The sequence below is a fragment of the Equus quagga genome, chromosome 2 (genome assembly GCF_021613505.1).
Source record: "Equus quagga isolate Etosha38 chromosome 2, UCLA_HA_Equagga_1.0, whole genome shotgun sequence".
NCBI lineage: Eukaryota > Metazoa > Chordata > Mammalia > Perissodactyla > Equidae > Equus > Equus quagga.
The window spans coordinates 30408425-30433113 of NC_060268.1; the positions used below are offsets into that span (position 1 = coordinate 30408425).

Consider the following 24689-nt stretch of genomic DNA (forward strand, 5'->3'; position numbering starts at 1 on the left):
GCAGTTTTAGATGTTTTGTAAACAGAGAGATTCAGGATCTTGAGTGTGATGTACTGACAGTCACGAAAATCTTATATAATATTTTTTCAACTGAAATATAATCCCACCTACAAGCAAATGTGTATTTTAAATTATAAGTGGTTAAGATTCCTTTAATATAGGGTGTGCTATAATGTAAGACTGAGATGTTTTGTTTACTATGTAGAAATAGAGTTGGAAATAATTTCTTAAAGAAATATTCTGGACTTGCTTTGTGTCTTCTCTTGCATTTTCTTAAATTTTTAATGTGTTCATTCTCTTGTGATTTAATTATAGAGCTCTAATCCCTGCAATTCAATCATTGAGATATGTGAGCACCATATACTCTTGTATACTCTATTCTTTTCAATAGATATTATCTCATAAACGATGTGAATGTATTCCTTACTTGTAGGTCAAATTGAGTATATTCTGCTACACTATGGTTATTTCATCCTTTCTTTATTCATTCAGTAAGTGTCTATGATCCACTGTGTGCCAATATGTGCAATAGATACTGCACTTGTATGGAATTTATAGCTGAAAGACAAAGCTGACATTAACCTATAATTTCACAGTAATTATTATTACTTATTCAAAGGGTGAAATTAGCAATACGCTATAGTGAGTAAAATAAAGAAATCTAAACCTGCCAAGGATGAAAGATGTTCTAAAATTTAATATTTTATCTGGGTTTTATACTCAAAGAGGGAGTTAGCTGGGTGAAGAGATGATGGAAGATCATTCCAGGTGAAGGCAACAGCCTGGAAATATTCCAAAGATGATGTCTGCTGCTTTGGAGAACTTGAAAGAAAACCAATGTGATACAAACTTTATGAAAAAAAATTAATGAATTGTAACAAATTTCCAAGAGGCAGGCCATATTATGTAGGGTTTTGAAGGACAGTTAAGGATATAGAGAATACAAAACCAGCATCATGGTGGAGTGAGTTATTCCCTTTGCCTCTCCTCTTTAAGTTACAAACAATTGGACATCCATTGCCAAAAAGAGACTCCCTACAAAGCACAACAGAATGCCTAAGAGATCTATGCATCTATACACCTGAAGGTGGGTGACTAGACCTCCAGGAGGCAGTGTAAATAGGGGAACAGCCCCTTCCTACTCCCCAAGCATCAGCAATCCAAAACACAGATCCTTAAACTAGAAAGCAAGCCTGTGAACAAATGCTGCAGGGACAGATACATCACTTGCAGCTTAGCCCTTGCCGCCTCCCCCCCAACCCAGAGGTGGTGGGTGGACTACACATCCTGAGGATTTAGGACACAGAGAGGAGCCAGTGACCCAGCTCGTCCCTCCCTCAGCACTGGCTCTGTCTTTCTAACAGTGGAGACAGTATCCAAAATGTGGATTTCCCTAGCTTGGGCAAAGCATGTTTACCTGAGTTTTCAGAACACACATGCTCATACCACTTACCAGAAGCTGCACAAGCGAGCATCAAGGAAACTCACTCTGTGCTTAGCCACTGCTCATTGGTGGCAGGTGGAATATGTGAACTGAAGCTTCAGGAACCACAGCAGAACCTGTGACTTAGCTCTCACTGATGGCATCCTTGACATTTGCCTTACCAGCTGTGGGGGTTACATACATGTCCTCAGGTCCCCAGGCCCCTGTCAGTCACTGTGACATTTGTGAACCCAGTTTTCCAGATATGAAGGATAAATAAAATCTTTCCCAGAAAAACAAAAGCTCTGGAAGTTAATCACCACTAGACCTGCCTTACAGGAAATGTAGAAAGGAACCTTCCTACCTGAGATGAAAATGAAATGGTTTACAAGATTTCAGCAAGGTGATAAGTAGACAGGCAGAATCAGAAAATTGCAGCTTAATATCAGAATAGGTTAGAAAACAATTATAACATAAAAGCAAAGGGAAAGAAAGCATCAAAATTAACTATAATCAGTTCAATTTGATCACAAATTCACAACTCAGAAAAGAATATTTTATGACAACAAAAACATAGAAGGGGTAGAGGAAAAAGGACAGAACCTACATAGGCTAAGGGAGATAAGATGTCTTTGAGATCTCTTATACAAACCTCATGTTAACCAAAAACAAAATATCAGAGCAGAGTAGCAAATCATAAATGAAAATATAACTGAGAAAAACATCACAGAAAACCACCAAACTGAAATGGCAGACAGAAATAAAAAAAAAAAAAGAAGATATGGAAATGTAGAACAACAGGAAAACAAAACATCAAATGGCAGTATGAAATCCTCATGTATCAATAATCACTCTAAATATAAATAGGTTGAATTCAGCAATCAAAACACGGAGTGACTGGATGGAAAAAACAAGGCGCAGCAATATACTGCCTCCAGGAGATACATCACAGCAATAAAGACAAACAGACTCAGAGTGAAGGGGAAAAGATGATACTCCAAGCAAATGGCAACCAAAAGAAAGTGAGTGTAACTATGCATATATTAGACTTCAAGACAAAAAAGATAACAAGAGACAAAGATGAACTTTATATAATGATAAAAGGGAGATTCCACTAAGAAGACATAACACTTATTAACATATGGATCCAGGCGTAGAACTACACACTGCTCATCAAGCCGTGATGTGGCAAGAACCCCCTTACAAAATAGAGGAAGATTGGCAACAGATGTTAACTCAGAGACAATCTTCTTCACAAAAAATAACGACAGCAAACAACAATAGAAAGCATAAATATAACTCTTACCTCGGTCTTGGAGAAGATGAAAAATAATTGACAAGCACTTAGTGAGCCAGACTCACTAAGAAAAAAAAAACAGAGAAGGCTTAAATAAATAAAATCAGAAATAAAAGAGGAGAAAATACGTCATATACTACAGAAATCTAAAGGGTTATAAAAGCATACTATGAAAAGTTCTATAGCAACAAATTGGATAACCTAAAAGAAATGAATAAGTTTTTAGAATCATACAATCTCCCAAAACTTAATGGAGAAGAAATAGAGAACGTGAATAGGCCAATCACATATAAAGAGATTGAAACATTAATCAAATACCTCTAAAAAAACAAAAGTCCAGGATCAGATGGCTTCTCTGGTGAATTCTTCCAACCACTGAAAGATTTAATCCCTATTCTTCTCAAACCATTATGAAAAATTGAAGAAGATTGGATGCTTCCTAACTCATTTTATGAGGCGGACATTACCCTGATAGTAAGACAAGACAAGGGCAACACAAAAAAAGAAAATTACAGACCAATAACACCGATGAACATAAATGCAGAAATCCTCAAAAAAATATGAGCAAATTGAATACAACAATCCATTAAAAGGTTCATACAACACAATCAAGTGGGATTTATTCCAGAGATGCAGTGGTGATTCAACACACACAAATCAATCAAACAATATACCACAGTAAAAAGTTAAGAATAAAAATCACAGGATCATCTCAATAGATGCAGAGAAATCCTTTGACAAATTCTAACATCCATTTATGATAAAAACTCTCAATAAAATAGGTATAGAAGGAAAGATTTTCAACGTAATAAAGTCCATATAAGACAATCTCAAAGCCAATATCATACTCAATGGTGAAAAAGTAAAAGATCTTCCTTTAAGAACATGAATAAGACAAGGATACTTGCTTTCACCAATCTTTTTCAACATAGTATTTGAAATTTTAGCCAGAGCAATTAGGCAATGAAAATAAATAAAAGGCATCCAAACTGGAAAGGGAGAAGTAAAACTGTCACTATTTGCATATGATATGATTCTATATATAGAACCCCCCCAAATCTACCACAAACTATTAGAAATAATTAATGAATACAATAAAAATGCAGGGTACAAAGTCAACATAAAAAATCAGCCACATTTCTACACTTTAATAGCGAAGTAGCAGAACGAGAAATCAAGAATACAATCCCATTTACTATTGCAACAAAAAGTATAAAATATCTTGGAATATCTTTAACCAAGGATATGAAAAACGTATAGACTGAAAACTATAAGACATTATAGAGAGAAACTGAAGAAGATATAAAGCAATGGAAAGGTATTCCATGCACATGGATTGGAAGAATAAGCATAGTTAAAATGTCCATATTACCTAAAGTAATCTACAGATTCAATGCAACCCCAACTAGAATCTTAATGACATTCTTCACAGAAATAGAACAAGAATCCTAAAATTTATATGGAACCACAAAAGACCCCAAATAGCCAAAGCAGTCCTGAGAAAAAGGAACAAAACTGGAGGTATCACACTCTCTGAAGTCAAAATAGACCAGAAAGCTATAATAATCAAAGCAAGATGTTACTGGAAAAAAAGACACACAGATGAATGGGACAAAATTGAGAACCCAGAAATAAACCCACACAACTATGGACAGCTAATTTTTGAGAAAGGAGACAAGAATATGCAATGGAGAAAGTAAAATCTCTTCAATAAATGGTTTTCAGAAAATTCGACAGCTACATGCTAAAGAATGAAGGTTGACCACTATCTTACACAATACTCAAAATTTCACTCAAAATGGATTAAAGATTTGAATGTAAGGACTGAAACTTTAAAAATCTTATAAAAAAGCATACGGAGTAGTCTCTTCAACATCTGTCTTAGCAGTGTCTTTTTTAATATTATGTCCCCCTAGGCAAGGGAAACAAAGGAAAAAATAAACAAATGGGACTACATCAAACAAAAAGCTTCTGCATAGCAAAGGAAGCCATCAACAAAACCAGAAGACAACTCACCAACTTGAGAAAATATTTGCAACTTGTATATTTGATAACCGATTAGGTTCCAAAATATACAAAGAACTCATACAACATGAAAACAAAAAACAACCGAATCAAAAAATGGGCAGAGGATATGAACAGATATTGCCCCAAAGAAGATATACAGATAGCCAACAGGCACATGAAAAGATGTTCAACACCACTAATTATTAGGAAAATGTAAATCAAAACTACAATGAGATATTATCTCATACCCTTCAAAATGGCTATTATTAAAAAAAAAACAAGAAATAGCAGGTGTTGTAGAGGGTGTGGAGAAAAAGGAACCCTCATACACTGCTGGTTGGAATGAAAACTGGTACAGCCATTATGGAAAAGGGTATGGAGATTTCTCAGAAGGACATGAAAACACTAATTCAAAAAGATATATGTACCTCTATGTTCATTGTAGCATTATTCACAATAACCAAATTTGGAAGCAAACCAAGTGCCCGTCAATGGTTGAATGGATAAAGATGTGTTATATACATACAATGGAAAACTGTTCAGCCATAAAAAAAAGGACAAAATCATGCCATTTGTGACACCATTGACAGATCTTGAGGGCATTATGCTAAGTGAAATAAGTCAGAGAAAGACAAATACCAAATGATTTCACTAATATGTGAAAGATAGACAAAAACACATAGATAAAGGGAACAGATTGGTGGTTACTGGAGGGGAAGTGAGCAGAGAGAGGCAAGAAGGGGTAAAGAGGCACATATGTATGGTGACAGATGGAAACTAGAATTTGTTGGTGAACGCAATGCAGTCTATTTAGAAGTTGAAATATAATAAAGTGCACCTGAAATTTACACAACGTTCTAAGTAATGTGATCTCAATAAAATGTTTTTAAATTATGTGGGTCTAAGTCTTAATGACACAAAATAGTTTTAGTCAAGCAAGTAATATTGAGACTTGAGCAATATTGGTGTCTGTCATTGGAAGAAAATATTTAAGGTTAATCATCAACGAGTATGGGATTCCCAATTGAACATGCACTGCCCCACTCCTTAAAACTCACAAACACGTCAGATTTAGCTTATAATTCCAGTAAGGATTACAAGCCTACCAGGAGTAAATTTAATTGTAGTTTTATGTAAACGCTAAAGAAAAAGTTACATGATATGTTACATAAAATCAAGATGTATGATTCTACTTTTATTTATTGAAGATTGAATGTTAGCTGTGCATCCTTATATTTCTTGGAGCACTTGGTTTCAAGGCTGTTCTTTGTTGTTCTATTGAAATTGCCCTTTTATTCCGCCCCCTAGGGATCTTATATTCACTATACTGTCACATTTCATGGTTTATTCTTACTTTTCATCTCATTGGTTCAAGAGACTAGAATCATATTTTTCCCATTGTTGTTAACATTACGTTAATCATGATTTGTTCAGACTAATTTATTTAATGATAATATAACTTTTTGAATGTCATTAACAATACTTATCTATTAAAACCATGTTTAATAGTATTCACCACATATTTTTTTCATATTTACTTCATCATTAATAAACATATATTAAATCCCTATAGAAAAGTATTCAACAATTTTATATGTGTATTTTGTTGCAGGTCACTAATTATCATTGTGTTATAACAGCATTAACTATAAATTTAAAATATTTTATTATTAATTTTTCCTGTGCTGGCTATGATTGAAACATAAGAAGAACGAAACTATGCATTATGTATAATCTATTCAAATTCTGTTAGCGTAGTATTTGAAGGTTGTGTTAATGATATAGTGCTAAAATCTAGAAGTTCTGTGTGGAGCTAACATGTTGGAACCATAATTTTCTCATGGCCCCTAGCATTTTCTGATTTCTCAGTGTGTAAATAATAGACTTAAGTAAGATGTGATAGCAGTGTAAAATACAGCAAAGATTTTATTGCCTGAAAAACTATTGAATGGCCAGGCGTAGATAAAAATACAAGATGCAAAGAACAGAGTGACCACAATGATCTGGACAGACAATGTGGACACAGTCTTTCAGAGCCCTCCAGATGATCTCTGTTGTATAGTGCCCAGGATGACAGTGTAGGAAACAAGCAGGTGGATGAAAAAGATAAATGAGAGCAGTCCACTGTCAGCAATGACGAGTAATTCCAGGGTATATGTACGAAACAAGTAAGCTTAATCACAAGGGGAAGGTCACAGTATATTGTCTATGACACTAAGGCCACAGACAGGCAAGTTCACTGTTAATATCATCTGGCTCATAATGTGTATAAAACCAATTATCCATGCAAGTATCACAACCCATCCTGCAACCTGTGGCTCATGACTGTCCTGTAGTGCAGGGGTTTACATATGGCTATGTATCTGTCATAGGCCATGGCTATCAAAAGAGTCATCTTACTACCACCAAAGAAATGCATGAAGGACATCTGGGCCATGCAGTCCACATTGAGATGGTCTTATGTTCAGTGAGCAAGTCTGTGATCATCTTGTGTGTGGTGACAGTGGAGAGACATATGTCCAAAAAAGAGAGGTATCCGAGGAGGAAGTAAATAGGCAAATGAAAGATGGAACTAAATGTCACTGTGACCATAATGGGAATGTTTCCCAACACAGTAGCACTGTAGATCAAGGAGAATGTCACAAAGAAAATCTGAAATTCCCATGGTGTAGAAAATCCTAGTAAAATAAATTCAGTCACTGCAGATCCATTTTCAGATCCATTCTCTCCACTCAGAAAGGTTCTAGAAGTCCTTATATGCAAAGAGAATGAAGAAAAAAGCCATAATTAGCACCAATCTTTTTAGATTTCTATTGGATGATAATAGTTGGTGATATGAGAGCATATAATATTAAATATACCAGCACATTATTGTTTAAAATTTGAGGTTATTTTTGGGTCACATCACTTTGAAACAGCGTCTTATAGCTACGCAGTAAATAAAAAACATTTGAAGATTGGAAGTTTCATTTTCTGTGGTTTTATTCTGTCAAATGATACTGTTTTATCAATTGATCTTGACTTTGTCACTACTTTATTCATGTAGAAAAATTAGGTAAGTAATTAAATGAGTATGTATTTTGCCTTTTACCATAATTTTCTATACCTGTCACCCCTTGAGATTATGTTATTATGATGTAAAAGGAATGTAAAACTTGGAAGAGGAGAGAACTGTATTGTCTAGTATTTTTGAAGTAAGTTACAAAGGTCATTCCATGGTTCTAAAACAAACAAATCTACACACACACACACACACACACACACACACACACACACACAATTAGAAGCTAATTTATACATGGGAGAAAGTCCGAATTCCTTAAAAGTCACTTTGCATTTTTATTTTCTGACGTTTATTATACTGAGAATTTCAGGAACATGCACTCAGCCTCAGATGTCTTTGAGCTTCTTTCCTCAGATCTTTATATTCCCATTGTTCATAGTGAGGAGCTTGTGTGTTGTACATAAATATACATATGTGGTGGCTTAGAAGTAAATAGGGAAATTATTCAATCCTAACACATAGATTTTGCTTTAGTTGTAATTTATCATACTAAGTCTTCTTTTCTTGGCTTTTTGGACATTGTTCATAGGATCTAGAGTGACTAAAAATGATCAAAAACAATTAAGTGATTCCAATATGCTAAGTTCTAAGTTTTTCGTATGCATTAACACATTTAATGTTCACAAGAATCCCATGAGGTAAGTACTATTATTATTCTCATTTTTCATTTAAGGAAACTATGGCATAGAATTATTTAATGACTAACTCATTGTTACACATGAATCCAAGCTGGTATTCAAGCCCATTCAGTCTGACAGCAGAATCTGGGCTTATACCGATACCTCATAATGCCTCCAAAATTAAAGGCAAATATATTAATGGTCAAGTTATTAAGTACAGATTGAATTAATTTGGAACATATACATGTTCCATTCATATGCAACATAGTAGATATGATTCAACAAGTGTGTTCAAATCGGTCTATGTTATAATTAACTGCATATTTTTTCTTATACAGAATGAATCAATGCCCTATTTCTAAAAGGAGTACAATCCAGAGAGACATAATTATCAAAAAATAATAATAACCTTATTAAAAAATATTTAAATCAATAAACAGTGCATGCAACCTGTTAGAATTTTCAAAGAATGGAGACCAATTCCAAGTGACAATTTTCAAATACAACTTCAGTCTTGGTTGTTATTATGTTAAGATGCTTAAAAAGTAAAAACAATTCTTATGGTCAGTAAACACAAAGGACAAAGCTTAGAGTATCTGTGAGAATTTATAAGAAGAATTAAGAGCAGAGAACAGGAAGAGTGGTTTATTTAGAAAAGGGATTTTATTAAGATGTAAAGATGCACAGGATGTGTCTTCATTTTTCTTCAATGTTCTATGATTCTCTCCTTGTTTTAATTTCTACTCAGGCTATTGTCAAACTATCTTATCACCGTTATCCAACCTTAATTCTCTCAATTGCTTTCCTATCTTATATATTTTAAGAAAAGGATAATAACTACAAATTAGGGAAGATAAAGATGAAAATGATGTAGGTTCCTTAGGTCAACATCCAGGAGTATACAGAATGAATGCTAAATGGTGGACTATGGACCTGGAGGAGCAAGCATAGGACCAACATCACACCACACCTCCTTTAAAAGGTTGTGTTACATGATTATCATGTGAGTGGGCAGGAATTTTTCTTTTGAGGCTTTTGTGACAGTAATTACAATAATTAGATGCACTTTGCTGAAATGATATAGCTACATAATTGTTAGACAGAACGAAAAAGCCAACTATAATTTTGGAACAAATACCTTTGCTACATGGAATTTTACAACGTATGACACAACAACAACAGAAAAACTTGGATATGAAATTAATACAATTAAGCATAAATTTATTAAGAAAGCTTTGTTTTGGCCCTTTATTTTATTTCATAGGGAAATCTGGCATTCATTTATGTAATGGATTTCCCAATATTTGTTTCTCTTACTTCTCTCCTTCCTTTCCCAAGTAAGCTTTCCAAAAATATTTCTTTAGTTCTCAGTTCGTACACCTGTTCTTATATTTTGTACTTATGTACTTACATTATGAGTGTTCAAAGGCTGGTGTTAATATAGATGTAGACAAACGTTCTGGAAGGCTAAACCAGAAACTGTAGTAGCTGCCTCTGGGGAAAGGATTCAGAGGTCTATAAACTCTTCGTACTATTCTTTGTCAAAAAATTAGTTACTTTTTCTATTTTGAGTCTTTTTTTATTGAAGTAACTTTGGTTTATAACATTATGTAATTTTCAGGTGTACATAATTATATTTTGATTCCTGTGTACATTACTTCACGTTCACCACCCAAAGACTAATACAATCCACCGTGACAAACACATGCCTCGTCTGATCTTTCACCCTCCTCTCTCCCAACTTCTTCAATTTCTTTCAAGATGGTTTTACAGTTTTCAGTGTATACATCTTTTATTGTACACATCTTTTACCTCCTTGATTAAGATTATTTCTAGGTATTCTATTATTTTTGTTGCACTTGTGAACGTGATTGTATTCTTAATTTCTCTTTATGCTACCTTGTTGCTAGTGTATAGAAACACAACTGATTTTTTGTATGCTTATTCTGTGTTCTACAACATTATTACACTTATTTATTATTTTCAAGAGTTGTTTGGTGGATTGTTTAGGTTTTTCTATATACTAAATCATGGCACCTGAAACTAGTGAGAGTTTCACTTCTTCCTTTCCAATTTGGATCCTCTTTATTTTTTCTTGCCTGATTCCTCTGGCTAGGACTTCCAATACTATGTTAAATAAGAGTAGTGAAAGTGTCCTTGTCTGGTTCTTGTTATTAGAGCAATATCTTTCAGTTTTTCTCCATTAAGAATGATATTGGCTGTGGGTTTGTTATATATGGCCTTTATTATGTTCAGGTAATTTCCTTCTAAACCCATTTTATTCAGAGCTTTTATCATAAATGGATACTATTCCTGTCAAATGCTTTCTCTGCCTCTATTGAGATGATTATGTGACTTTTATTCTTCATTTTGCTAATGTGGTGTATCACTTTGATTGATTTGCAGATGTTGAACCATCTTTGCATCACTGGAATCAATCCCACTTGATCGTGAAGTATGATCTTCTTAATGTATTGTTCTATTTGATTGCTAGTATTTTGTTGAGGATTTTAGCATCAATATTCATCAGTCATATTGGCCTGTAATTTTCTTCTTCGTATGTTGTCCTTGCATGATTTTGGTATCAGGGTAACGTTGGCTTCATAGAATGAGTTAGGAATCTTCCTCTCTTCAATTTTTTGGAAGATTTTGAGAAGGATAGGTTTTAAGTCTTCTTCAAATGTTTGTTAGAATTCACCAGGGAAACCATCTGATCCTGGACTTTTAATTTGGGCAAGGCTTTTGGTTACTGTTTCACTCTCTTTACCAGTGATTAGTCTATTCAAATTTTCTATATCTTCTTGATTCAGTTTTGGAAGGTTGTATGATTCTAACAATTTATCCATTCCTTCTAGATTATCTGATTTGTTGGCATGCAGCTTTTTGTAGTATTCTCTTATAATCTTTTGTATTTCTGAGGTGTCCATTGTAATTTCTCCTCTTTCATTTGTGATTTTATTTATTTGAGCCTTTTCTCTTTTTTTCTTGGTGAGTCTAGTTAAAGGTTTGTCAATTTTGTTTATCTTTTCGAAGGACCAACTCTTGGTTTCACTGATATTTTCTATTGATTTTCAGTCTCTATTTCACTTATTTCTGTTCTGATTTTTATTATTTCCTTCCTTCTACTGATTTGGGGCTTTGTTTGTTCTTCTTTTTCTGGCTCCTTTAAGTCTACTGTTAGATTGTTTATTTGAGATTTTTCTTGTTTGATGAAGAAGACCTGTAATGCTATAAACTTCCCTCTTAGAAGAACTTTTGCTGAATCTCAAAAATTTTGGCATGTTGTATTTTCATTTTCATTTACCTCCAGGAATTTATTTATTTCTCCTTTGATTTATTCATTGACCCAATCATTTTCCATTAGCATTTTGTTTAATCTCCATATATTTTTGGCTTTTCTGATTTTCTTACTGTAGTTAATTTCTATTTTTGTACCTTTGTAGTCAGAAAAGAGGGTTGGTATTACTTCAGTCTTACTAAATTTATTTAGACTTGTTTTTTGGCCTAATACATGATCAATCCTGGAGAATGTTTCATGTGCATTTGAAAAGAATGTGTATTCTGTGCTTTTTGGATGGAATGTTCTGTATATATCTACTAAGTCCATCTGGTCTAATGTGTCATTTAAGGTCAATGTTTCCTTATTGGTCTTCCATTTGGATAATCTATCCATTGGTATAAGTAGAGTGTTAAATTTACTTACTGTTATTGTGTTACTATTTCTTCTTTTATGTCTGTTAATAATTGCTTTATATATTTAGGTTCTCCTATGTTGTGTGCATAGATTTTTACAAGTGTTATTTTCTCTAGTTGGGTTGTTCCCTTTATCATTATGTACTGCCATTCTTTGTCTCTTGTTACAATTTTTGATTTAAAGCCTATTGTGTCTGATACGTATTGCTATCCCAGCTTTCTTTCACTGTCATTTACATGGAGTATCTTTTTCCATCCCTTTACTCTCAGTTTGTGAGTGTCTTCAGGTCTGAAGTGTGTCTCTTGTATGCAGCATATATATGGGTCTTGTGTTTTTATCCAATTAGCCACCCTCTGCCTTTTCATTGGAGCATTTAGTTCATTGATAACTAAAGTAGCTTTTTATAAGTATGTACTTATTGCTGTTTTGTCACTCTTTTTCTTCATGTTTTAGAAATTCTTCTCTGTTCCTTTCTTCTTCTCTTGTTCTATTCCCTTGTGGTTGAGGGCTTTATTTAGTATTATATTGAGGTTCCTTTCTGTTAATTTTTTGTTAATTATTCATTATAGGTTTCTGGTTTGTGATTACCATGAAGTTCATATATAATAAGCTATGTATATATCAATCTATATTAGGTTAATGGTCTCTTTAGTTTGACCCCTTTCTAAAATAATTTTAGAATTTTATAGAGAATATCTGCATACCAACAACTTAGCTTCTATCATTAAGTCACTGGAGAGATTCTATCATTCTGAAGACTGTCTCTTCATTAAATGACCCTGGGAAAATTGGGTATTCACATTAAAAAGAATGAACTTAGGCCCCTTACACCACTCACAGAAATTAACTTGAAATGAATTAAATACTTAAATGTAAGATCTGAAACCACAAAACTCCTTGAAACAAACAGGGAAATGCTTCTTGACCTGGGTTTGGCAATGACTTTTTGGATATCACATCTAAAGCACAAGCAACAAAAGCAAAAATAAACAAATAGAACTACATCAAACTAAAAAACTTCTGCACAGCAAAGAAAACCTTCAATAAAATGAAGTGGCAATCAGCAGAATGAGAGAAAATACTTGTAAACCACATATCTAATAAGGTGTTCACATCCAAAATATATAAGGATCTCATACAATTCAACAGCATACAAACAAATAATCCAATTACAAAATGGGCAAAGGACCTGAATAAATATTTCCCAAAGAAGATGTTCAAATAGCTAACAGTTATATGAAAATATGTTTAACATCACTAGTCATAGGGAAACATAAATCAAAACCACAATGAGATAATACCTCATACCTGTTAGGATGGCTGCTATCAGTAGGACAAGAAAATATGTACTTGTGCACTGTTGGTGGGAATGTCAATTGGGAGCCACTATGAAAACCAGTGTGAAGTTTCCTCAGAAAATTAAAACTGGAACTGCCATATGATCCAGCAATTTCACTTTTGGGTATATATCTGACAAAAATGAAATCACTATCTCAAAGAGATATCTGTACCCTCATGTGCATTGCTGCATTATTTACAATATCCAAGACAGGAAAACAAATTAAGAGAGCATTGATTAATGAATGCAGGAACAAGATGTGGTACATATACACAATGGATTATTATTCAGCCATAAGAAAGAAATCAATCTTGCCATTTATACCAAAATAGAAGAAATTTGAGGGCATTACACTAAGTGAAATAAATCAGAGAAAGACAAATACTGTACTATCTCACTTAAATTTGGAATCTAAAGAAAATCCCAAATTCATGCAAACAGAGAACAGATTGGTGGTTATCAGAAGTGGGGGCTTGGGGGGTGGGTGAAATGGATATAGGTGGTCAAAAGGAACAAATTTCCAGTTATAAGATAAATAAGTTCTGGAAATTTAATGCACAGGTGTGCTGACTATATTTAACAATATTCTATTGTATATTTGAAAGTCGCTAAGAGAGTAGATCTTAAAAGTTCTCATCACAAGAAAAAAATTGTATATGAAACAATGGGTATTAATTAAACTTATGTGGTAATAATTTTGTGATATATATATATATCAAATCATTTTGTTGTACTTGAAACTTATACAACACTATGCATCAATAAAATCTCAACAACTAGGAAAAAACCACTTTACTATATTTGTTTTATCATACATATATCCATCTAGCCATGTATCAATACATTTTTGATGCATTTCAAAGTGAATTGTGGACATCTGTTTCCTGTATTTTAATAAATATAATCATCCATTCTTATCAAACATTTATTGAGGGCCTACGCTGTGCTGGACATTATTTCACACATATGGAATTAGTTCCTTTTGAAAAGGGAATATTACATGGAATCATTCTTTTATAAAGTAAATCTTTCATTGATTTTATTTTTATGCACATTTCCTTGCTGGCTTTGCTTCAGTGGAGGTCCTGAAAGTGCCAAAAACATATAGAATAATCAACTTGTGCTGATGGTCAATCCTGAGAGGTTTCTGGAAAAGGAGAGATTTTACCATGTTTTGAAGGGTAAACGTTGCATGGCTTCCTCCCACTTCCAGTCTTTGTCTGCTGTTCCTTCTGCTGGAAACATTCTCCATGCCCCTGTGTACCCCATGCTGCCTCCTCCTAACCCTTCAGGTCTCAGCTACTTTGACCACACAACGTGAACAAGCACCCGCCCTGGTAATCCCTCCCATGCTAATTTTTGTAATGTGAAAGAGGTTCAAGCAATTTCTTCTGTCTATTCAGCATTACGTGTGCTTAAGCTGATTGAAATTTATAGTGAAAGCCACATGATTTTGATTAAATGCCGTCACACCCCCTAGGTATTCTGCCTCATTTGAAATCACCAATGAGCAAGTCAGAATTGACAAGCAAAGCTACCAAAGGTGATGTTCTTGAAACACCCAGCCTCAGTTTTGTTTCCTCTCCAGGACTCATTACAAGATTTTCTTTCAGTTATTCTTCCTAAAACAATCGGTTTCCAGGGACAATTTCCCTGACCACATGCGCTAAGTTAGCAATCCAGGTCTCTGCAGCAGCATCTGGTCACTATTCTCCAGTGCTGTTAATTAATTACCTTTTTAAATTCTTTCAACTTTTTGCATAGTAGCAGTGACACAAGAAGAAGCTCAATTGACAAGATACTCTAATTCCCTGAAGATACTGTGGCCTGGGATCAGGCAGATGGAAAGACAGAACGTCAAGCAACAATAGGAAAGAAAAACATGGTCTTGATCTATTAAATTTAGTTTCAGAAAAATAGTTTTACTAGCAGAATCTCCATTTGCAGATGTCAAATAAAATTGTGGTTATGGTTAAGTAGGTTATAATGTAGGGAAGAAGGAAAAGATAATATTAGGGAGTACATAACGGGCTATTGATTGTGGAGAAAGGCAAATAACTGACCTTGAATTTTATCTGGTTCTAGACATGTGTCTTAGGTTTCCAGGGTGAAACTAAAGCTATGGAGAAGAGTCACGGTTAGCACAATGCAATGTCTTTAACATAGGCAAGGGAGTTGGGGGTTTAGATCATGACTTAGAAAAGAATTGATTTACTTTTTATCTCATTAACGTTTTTGATTGGAGTGAATGAAAATTAATAACTCACAGAAGTTAGAAGTCAAGACCAGTTATTCTGATTTATTTCTTAGTTTACAGAAAAGTTATAAAGGAAGAAATCTGCTAGAGACTAGTCCCGCATGGCATTGCTTGGGGCTAAAATAAAACAATGCACACAGACTTTGGAGAAGCCTTGACTGGTAAACTGGCTTCCTGAGAACTCACCTGACTCCACTTGCATATCTAATTACACACCTGTCATTATTTTCAACTGCTATGTAGAAAAACTGCTGTAATGGCATTAAAGGGGAATTAATCCTTCTGCCATGGTCTACATTTGTTGGGAATTTAGTTGTTTTTTCCTCCCTCTCTAATTTTGGCCACTATAATGTCAAATAGATGTAGCTAGGGTTCAGAGAAAATAACAAATTTAGGAATCCAAGGTATGGAAATTGATCTCAAGAGGAAAGGTGAAAGAAAGGGAGAACTTAATTTGGTTACTTAATTCAAGTACAGAAATAACTTATTTAAAAGAGTTTTTGACAAAATCTTTATTTCACTTTCACAGAGCAACAGAAAGTGGATACAGGCTTAAAATAAAGAACCAGAACATTCAGTTGGAAACAGGGAAGAAATTTCAGACTGTTGAATTGATAAAGCATAGGAAGAGCCAAACAGGAGACATTCTGACTGCCCAAATAGTATGTCTTAGATGATTTAGATATGCCACCGAGGTTTTATCTGTGCTGGACCAGGAATTAGTAGGACACTCATTCTATTTTATTCGACTGCAAACTTTAAAATGGATGAGAATCTCTTCTGGGAGACTAACCAAATCTATGTAAATCTACAACACACATGGTTGTTTTCAGAGGGAAAATGGTCAAGGGTCATTCTACCTTTAATGACCTTTAATGAAGAAAAATATCGTTGTAGATGAAAGTCCTAGAGAACAAAAGATTCAAAGTGTTCTTTTAGAAGAGGCTCAGTTTACTCAGAGCAAAAATGGCTCAGAATCACTGTTTCGGGGCAGTTGGATCTCTTCTTCTAATTTGTGTATTCAACCAGGATCAACCTTTTCTTTGAAAGTCTGAAGATACAAGCCATATACATGGTCATGTCTTCTAGTATTCATTTCTTTGCTTTGCTTCCTTTTCCTTTTTAAATTTTCAGAACCCTATCCAGACTCCCTATTTTTCCTGTTTCTTTGTCCAATTCTTCCTTCCACTGTATCTCGTTTAGGATCATTATATTTGGACAGCATCAAATGTTCCAAATTTATGTGGCTTTTTATACTACCTTGTTTTATACTACTTTTTTTTACTACCAAAGCTCTCAGTTGCTTGAATACCTAGAGTTGAGTTAGCTCCTGCTCCCCAAAAGTGATTGGAAAAATAATTTGCATAAGGATGTGAAAAAACTTGTCATTTCTTATTGTCTAACCCTTGAGCACATTAGTATACTATTTTCCAGATGTATTGCTTGGGTGCCTAGGAAAATTCTATCTACAAAATTAGGCAATATATTAGGTATATGGACAAGTTCTTTGTGTAGAGATAATGAATTATTTCATGAGGTTTACATTTTTATGGATTGTGGTCATTATTGGCTCTTAGTGTTTCTAAAAATGACTAGTTAGCAATTAATTAGCGATCTTTCTTCCTTTGCTCCTCTCACATCCATCTGTCTGTCCGCTTATTCATCATCCCTCCCTCCCTCCCTTTATCTATCCATTCATCCAGTTACTCATTCGCCCCTTCAACAAACACTAATTAGAAGCACTTCATGTGATGGGAATGATGCTGGGGGACATTGGGGGAATAGAATAATATACAAGACTCTGACTTTTCCCTGGAGAAACTTACAGTTTAATGCAGAGTTTCTCAGCTTCAGCACTATTGACATTTGAAGCTTGGTAATTCTTTGTTGTGGGGGATATACTGTTATCCTGTGCATTGTGGCATGCGTAATGACATCTCTGGCTCCTACCTACTGGGTGCCAGTAACAACTCTGCTCTCCCTCCCCCTCACCCCTCTTGTGACAACCAAAAATATTTCTAGATATTGCCAAATGTCCCTTGTGGGGAATTAAGGCATCCACAACGAGAACACTGGTTTAATGAAAGAGACTTAAACGGGCATAATCTCCCTGCATTTGATAAATCCTACAATTAAGGTGCACACATTAGGGATGTATTTTGAATGTATTCTGAATTTTCTCCCCATCTTGATCATTACTAATATACTCCTTCAAGGTAATTCTTACTTCAATTCCAAAAGGAGATCTTACATTTCAGGAGATTACTCATCTCAACTTGTGGTTGACTTCTTTTGCACTACAGTGACTTGCTATTCCATGTGATAGATCCTCATCCAGGTAAATTATTCAGCCAAATAGCTAGTTAGACTTTCTTGTTGCTTTTACTATCATGCAGTTTCTGTTAAAATGACTTGCAGAGATATTTAATACAAATGCTCTTTTTAAAACAGTAGTTGTTAAATATTAAATTGCTAAAAATGAGCCAGTGTATAGACCAGGATGGAAACAACTGGAATTTTTAATCAACTGATCAAAATAGATTTTGGGGGGCCTATGTTTCCTTTTCTAAACAAAAATTTTAGAGCACTTTTAATTGAGGTTATTATTACTTATCTAGTTTTTAAGCACAGACCTTTCATGGTTTATAGCACAAGCAAAGGTTGCCAATCGTTAAGATATATGATATTTCATTAAACCTAACTGGATGTGAGATGTTTGTACTGATTTACTCATGCAGCAGATAATACAGGTCCCTTAGTTTTACAATTCTTTTCCTTACATCATTTCATTTATTGATGCTCCAGTGTTGTTTTCTCTTAAATTCTAGATTGAAGCCTATCTTCCTTCAGCTTCTGGAGAGTGTTGATGGAATGTCATGGTTCTTTATGCATTTCTAATTCTAGCATTCAAGTAATCATTTGAATCTTGCTTCAAATGCTTTCCCCCTCCTCACTCAGTCCTATAAAACTTTGAGTATAGGAATTCTTTGCATACTGGCCATGGGTAGAAGTGGGAGGAATTTGCAATTTCCTTTTTGCTAAGGTTTCTGGTAATTAGTAGGTTTGTGACGGCAGAGTTGTTATACTATCGTGTTGACAATTATTAGCTCTTTACTTCCAGGGCAAAATGTTTCTCAACATTTAATTCGCCATACCTATCTACCTATAAAGAGAGGTTAAGGAGCATAACTTCTCTGCCTAAATTAGAGATGCAGAGTAAACTTCTTAAATAGAGGTAAAACTGACACTTGCTAGTAATATTCGAATGTTCGTCTCTGGGGTTCTTCACTTGGGTACACACAGACTTTTATCACGGTTCTAGATGTCTTTGCAGGATAAATGTACATACCAGAGAGAGAATGACTTCTCTACAATTTGCAATTCATTGTAGTATAAGTGGCTAATACATTCTTTATGAACTGTATCTGAATCTTTGTTAAAGTGCAATCTGGTCTGCCCTTGGTTAGCTGGCCAATGTAGCCAACCATAGCAGGGTGACGTTTTGTCTTTTGGGCACATGCAGTCCTGACAATAACTAAGTTGAGATTTTTCTGGCTGGAAGTAGAAACTGATCTTTCTGTTGCTCCAGTATTTTGCTCTTTATTTGCATTTTGGGGTTGATAATTTGGTTACATTATAAAGAGGGGTAAATGACTTAGATTCTAAAAAAAAAATAAACAGAGAACATTTTGTCCTCTTCACTCAAAAATTCCCACTGGGTTGTGACAACATTATCAGCCTGTACCACTATTTGTGCTATTGAGTTTCATAGCTTTCCACCTGCAGTGTAAGGGATTACTTTTTCTTCCTTCAGACTCCCTTCTTCAAGCTTCAGATGCCTCTTTATTATAGAGTCCTTACTAAATTTGGTGACTAAATGTATATTTACTCTATTAGTGCCTTCCATAAATTTGTAGGTTTTGAATTTTTTAATTTATCTTAATATGAACCCTCTGCAATGAGGTGTACTATTTACCAATCTCCAAATTGCCAGGGTTATTTATAGCCCTGGAATTTCAACACGCATCATCTCAATATATCCAGAATATAACCCCCACCTCACTACCTCTACCTTCCTCATTGATTAAAGTCATCATCGTCTTTGCTTGGATTATTGCAATAGTTTCCAATAATCTCCTTGTTTCTATCCTTGAGGCTCCTGAAGTTTACTCACCATGCAGCAGCCAGAGTGATCCCCTAACAGTGTAAGCTAGATTTTGTTCCCCTGTTCAAAGTCCAGCTGCTTATCTCATTCAAAATAATAACGAACATCCTTAGAATAGTTTTTAAGGCCCTCCTATACTCCCCACCCCCAACCTTTTCCCCACATACTCAGGTTTAGCCTCAATGACGTCCTTGTAGTTCCTTAAACACACTAAGTGAGCTCACAACCCAAGGGTTTTACTTTTGCTGTTCTCCCTGCCTGGAATATTCTTCCTCCAACCACCTTCATGGTTTGCTCATTCACCTTCTTTAGCTTTCTAATCAGTCAACTTATCAGCAAGAAATTTCCCATCAATTGTATTTTATAAAATTTCTCCCCATACTGCCTTATTTCCCTTCCCTGCTTAATTTTTCTCCATTATGGAATTATCATCTAACAACCTATATATCTTTTTGAGTATTTATTTTTAAATTTTCTTTCTTTCTCTGACAAAATGCAACTGCATGAGGATAGGGGCTTCTGTCTATTTTGTTCTTGGCTCTATCCCTAGTGCTTAGACTCTTCCTGGAGCAAAGCAGGTGTTTGATGAATATTTGTTGAATGGAACGAGTCACTAGATGGGAACTACTTTGGTCCAATCACTCCTTTACTCAAAAGTCTTTTTTTTCACCACTTAATATTTGCAAGTTACTTTATGGGGATAAAAATTGAAAAGCATGATGAATTATAACCTTGAGTAGTGTATAATCCTATGGAGGAAATAGTCACATGACTAACTCTAAATATAGTAAGTAAATGTGGATGTATAGGTGGGTCTTGAGGAAGGTTAGACAGATGAGGTGATATTTGATCTGGATATTAAAGTTAACCATATTTTAGGAAGTATAAAAAAAGAAGGATAATTTCTGGCTTGAGCAACACAATCAGAGTCACAGGATCTTATAAGGCTCTTTGTCATGCAATTGTCGTCTTTTGCCTATCTAGTATATGTCACTAGTTATTACTCCTCCAAGGAGAGGATGGTTGACGTTGATCATACTGGTAAAGCAATTTAACATTGAATGCCCTTTTTCTGTGGTTTCATTAGGTGCACCCATGGGTACCAGTCCACTGGATCACTCACCATTCCTTGTGTTAGCAAGGCTACTGGGCAACTCAGCTACTTTCATGTGTAACTATAGTAATAGTAGCCAAAATGGTATTATTTAATTTTTGTGAAATGCTCAGGTAATACTTGACTTCCAAAATTCATATACTTTTTAACAGAGGGTATCAATATAATAGTATTAATTTGAATTGTGTCATTTTCTTCCTTTAGGTAACAGGAGATTGAACCTACTGAATGAGCTGATGAATGGAGCCAACCACTCTGTGGTGTCTGAGTTTGTCTTCCTGGGACTCTCCAATTCCTGGGAGATCCAGCTTTTTCTTTTTTTCTTTTCTTCTCTTTTCTATATGTCTAGTTTGATGGGAAACCTCCTCATAGTTGTCACTGTGACTTCTGACCCTTATTTACACTCCCCCATGTATTTTCTATTAGCCAATCTCTCCATCATAGACCTGATATTTTGCTCAATTGCAGCACCCAAGATGATTTGTGATCTTTTCAGGAAGCAGAAAGTCATTTCTTTTGGGGGCTGTATAGCTCAGATCTTCTTTAGCCATGCTGTTGGAGGCACTGAGATGGTGCTACTCATCACTATGGCCTTTGACAGATATGTGGCCATATGTAAGCCTCTCCATTACCAGACCATCATGAGCCCACAAATGTGCATTTTGATTTTAGTGGTTGCCTGGACCATTGGTTTCATTCATTCATTGACTCAATTAGGTTTTGTGGTAAACTTGCCTTTCTGTGGCCCTAATGTATTAGATAGCTTTTACTGTGATATACCTCAGCTCATCAAACTTGCTTGCACAGATACCTACAGGCTGGAGTTCATCGTCACTGCTAATAGTGGGTTCATTTCCTTGGGTGCTTTCTTCTTGCTCATCCTCTCTTATGTCTATATTCTGGCCACTCTTCAGAAAAACTCCTCAGGTGGTTTATCCAAGGCTTTTTCCACTCTATCAGCTCATATTATTGTGGTGGTTTTATTCTTTGGTCCATTGATTTTTTTCTATATGTGGCCCTCTCCTTCAACACATCTGGATAAATTTCTAGCCATATTTGATGCAGTTTTAACTCCTTTTCTAAATCCAGTCATTTACACATTCAGGAACAGAGAGATGCAGAAGGCAATAAGGTGAGTGTTCACTCAGCTTATGGGTTTTAGAAAAAATCACTAAATGTGTTTATTGAAACAAAAAGTTTCCAAGTGACTATTAATAAATTTTCTGGCCCTAATAGCCAATTCTCATGAAGACGGGACCATCTTACTAAGGTTTTATTTTGTTCTCTCATTTGGAACATATTCCTTTGCTTCTTCATTTTGTTTGACTCTGTGTTGGTTCCTATGCATTAGATAAAACAGCTATCTCTCCCAGTCTTGAATGAGTGGCCTCTTGTAGGAGATGAACCTTACCGTTCAATCCTGCTCTAGCTCTTGTTTGTCTCTCAAGCCTTTGTAATTGTCCAAGCAGCTTATTTTATTTTTAATAGCTCCCAGTAGTTGAGGGTGTGCCAAGACCTGTTAGTGTCCCTAAAAGGAGGATCTCAGTCAGAACCTAGATTCAGGTTGATTGGAAGACAGATCATCAGGCAACAGTTTTTAAAGTATGCAAATATATACACTTACACAAATGTAAGCGCCTCTGGCCACCAATGCCAGGCACTCTAGAGGTGTCCCCTGGATGGAGTCACAAAAATTGGGGTTCCAGACAAGTATATAAGCTCCTATCTAGGAGATATCGGTCAGCTGTAGTGAGGCATAGACGTGAGTGCACAGACATTGTGCAAGGGTCTACTTTCCCTCAGAGCATATCCCTCAGTAGGCTCCTAATGTGGGTTAAACCTGAAGCTTGACCCCAGGCTTAAGCTCCAGGACAAGAAAAATAGGCCTCTTTCACAGAAAGACTGGGGGTCTGTTTCAATCTGCTGTCTATGCAGCGCCCTGGGGGTGGTAGCCTTCCAAGGACTCTTTCTCCCATTGTTACCATCCTGTGGGACACAGGAACACAAGCCTCCCTGGCCACCAGAGCCAGGCAATCAAGGGGCATCCTCTGGGTGGCAATCATAAAGACTGAGACGCCAGAGGTAAAAAAAAAAAAAAGGACACCAGACGGGGAAAAGTTCTGCTCCAGGAGATATTGGCACTCTGGAGCAGCAAAGGGAGAGTCGGCAGATGGCGCCCACCAGTCTCTGTCCCTGGGAGTGGATAATGCCCCAGTAGGCTTCCAAATGTGTATCAAATCACATGCTTGCCCCTCAGGTCTACACTCCAAGAAAAGCAGAAAGCAAATAAGCCTCTTCCGCACAAAGTCTGGGCGGCTTTCATCTGCAGCTTCCATGCTGGACCCTGAGGCAGGTGAGTCCAAGCGCAGGAAACTTTTAAGAGCAGTTTCTCAGATTGTTATAGATTTGTGAGTCTCTTGGACAAGTGTCCTGCTGTTTTTCAAGCTAGATGTTTTGGGGCCTTGTCATTCAGGTACAGGTCTTAAAAGTTGAAGCTGCCCAATATGGGGTTGGAATCATTCTCTCCTCACAGAGAAGGTCAGAGTTTTGAGTTCCCTCTAGTCTGGGTTACAGGGGTTGAGGGGGGAATGGGAACAGAGGCTGGGGATTGGGGGGGTTAAGGCAAAATTGTGTCCCAGCCTCTCCTCTTGGCTTAGAGTGTGCTTTCTCTCCTTGGATCCTTGACCTGTTTGGCCCAGCATAGGAGTTGCTCAGTCAGTTTTTATTTTTTTTTTTTTTTCAGAAAAAATTGTTCCATATGTACCTGTAGATTTGGTGTGTTTGTAGGAGGAAGTGAGTTCAGGATCATCTTACCTCCCCATCTTGAACCGGAACTGGAACCATCTTTCTACTATATGTTACTGAGTGATTGTGGACATTTGTCACCTATATGGTGAGTCTATTTTGTTATCATTCGAGAATGGAGGTCATTCTTCCCTGAAAAAAAAGAGAAATTTTTATATCAAAGGTATAGAAATCAAAGATTATATAAACTTTCACTTTGCAGTTTCCAAATAACTGAATAACACCTTTCACACATATCAAATTGTGATGTAAATAAGTTTGTTTCCCAGGCTAAACATACTACTGTTTTTAAGCTATCCTGCCCTATAATTGGTACATTTATTAAAATCATGCTTCATTATCTGTTTGTATCCCATATCTCTCTTTTCACTTGTTCTGCTTTGTTATGTCAGCCTTTTAGTTATGAGTAAAAAATAGCAGTCATCTTTAGGATCTGTGATTTCTTACACATCCTGATTAACAAATTTTGCTTTCATACTTTGCTCCATATGTTAAAGAATGTTCTCGACTTCATTTTCAGTCAAGTAGATCAAGTGTTGGCAAACTTTTTATTTAAAGAGTCAGATTGTAAATAGTTTTTGATTTGTGGGCTATATGATCTTTGTTGCAACCACTCGATTCTGCTGTTGCAGTACTGAGATAGCCAAAGACAACACGTAAATGAATAGGCATTGCTGAGTTCCAATAAAACTTATTCACAAAACCAGAAGGCAGGCCAAATTTGGGGTATTCAATATATAGATTTTCCTAATCCGTCAAATATCACAGCCTTTGTTTTAAAACAAGAATCTAAAACGAAAGGCAGTATAGCATCCCACAAAATTACAGTTAAAATTCAGAGATTTTAGTCCCAACAGCACTGGCTCACTTTTTGGGTTATCTTACTTAAGTCACTTAACCTCTC

General features: G+C 35.5%; 1 protein-coding gene and 1 pseudogene across 1 annotated transcript; one reads left to right on the forward strand and one right to left on the reverse strand.

Annotated features, from left to right (window-relative positions):
- Window positions 1-6521: 6521 nt before the first annotated feature.
- Window positions 6522-14713, reverse strand: LOC124235108 (olfactory receptor 4L1-like; annotated as a pseudogene).
- A 6494-nt stretch (window positions 14714-21207) lies between these two features.
- Window positions 21208-22116, forward strand: LOC124235922 (olfactory receptor 4F15-like). The gene has a single exon (XM_046654463.1). It carries the CDS (start codon window positions 21217-21219, stop codon window positions 22114-22116), a length of 900 nt encoding a protein of 299 aa, XP_046510419.1. The 5' UTR covers window positions 21208-21216.
- Window positions 22117-24689: the final 2573 nt, after the last annotated feature.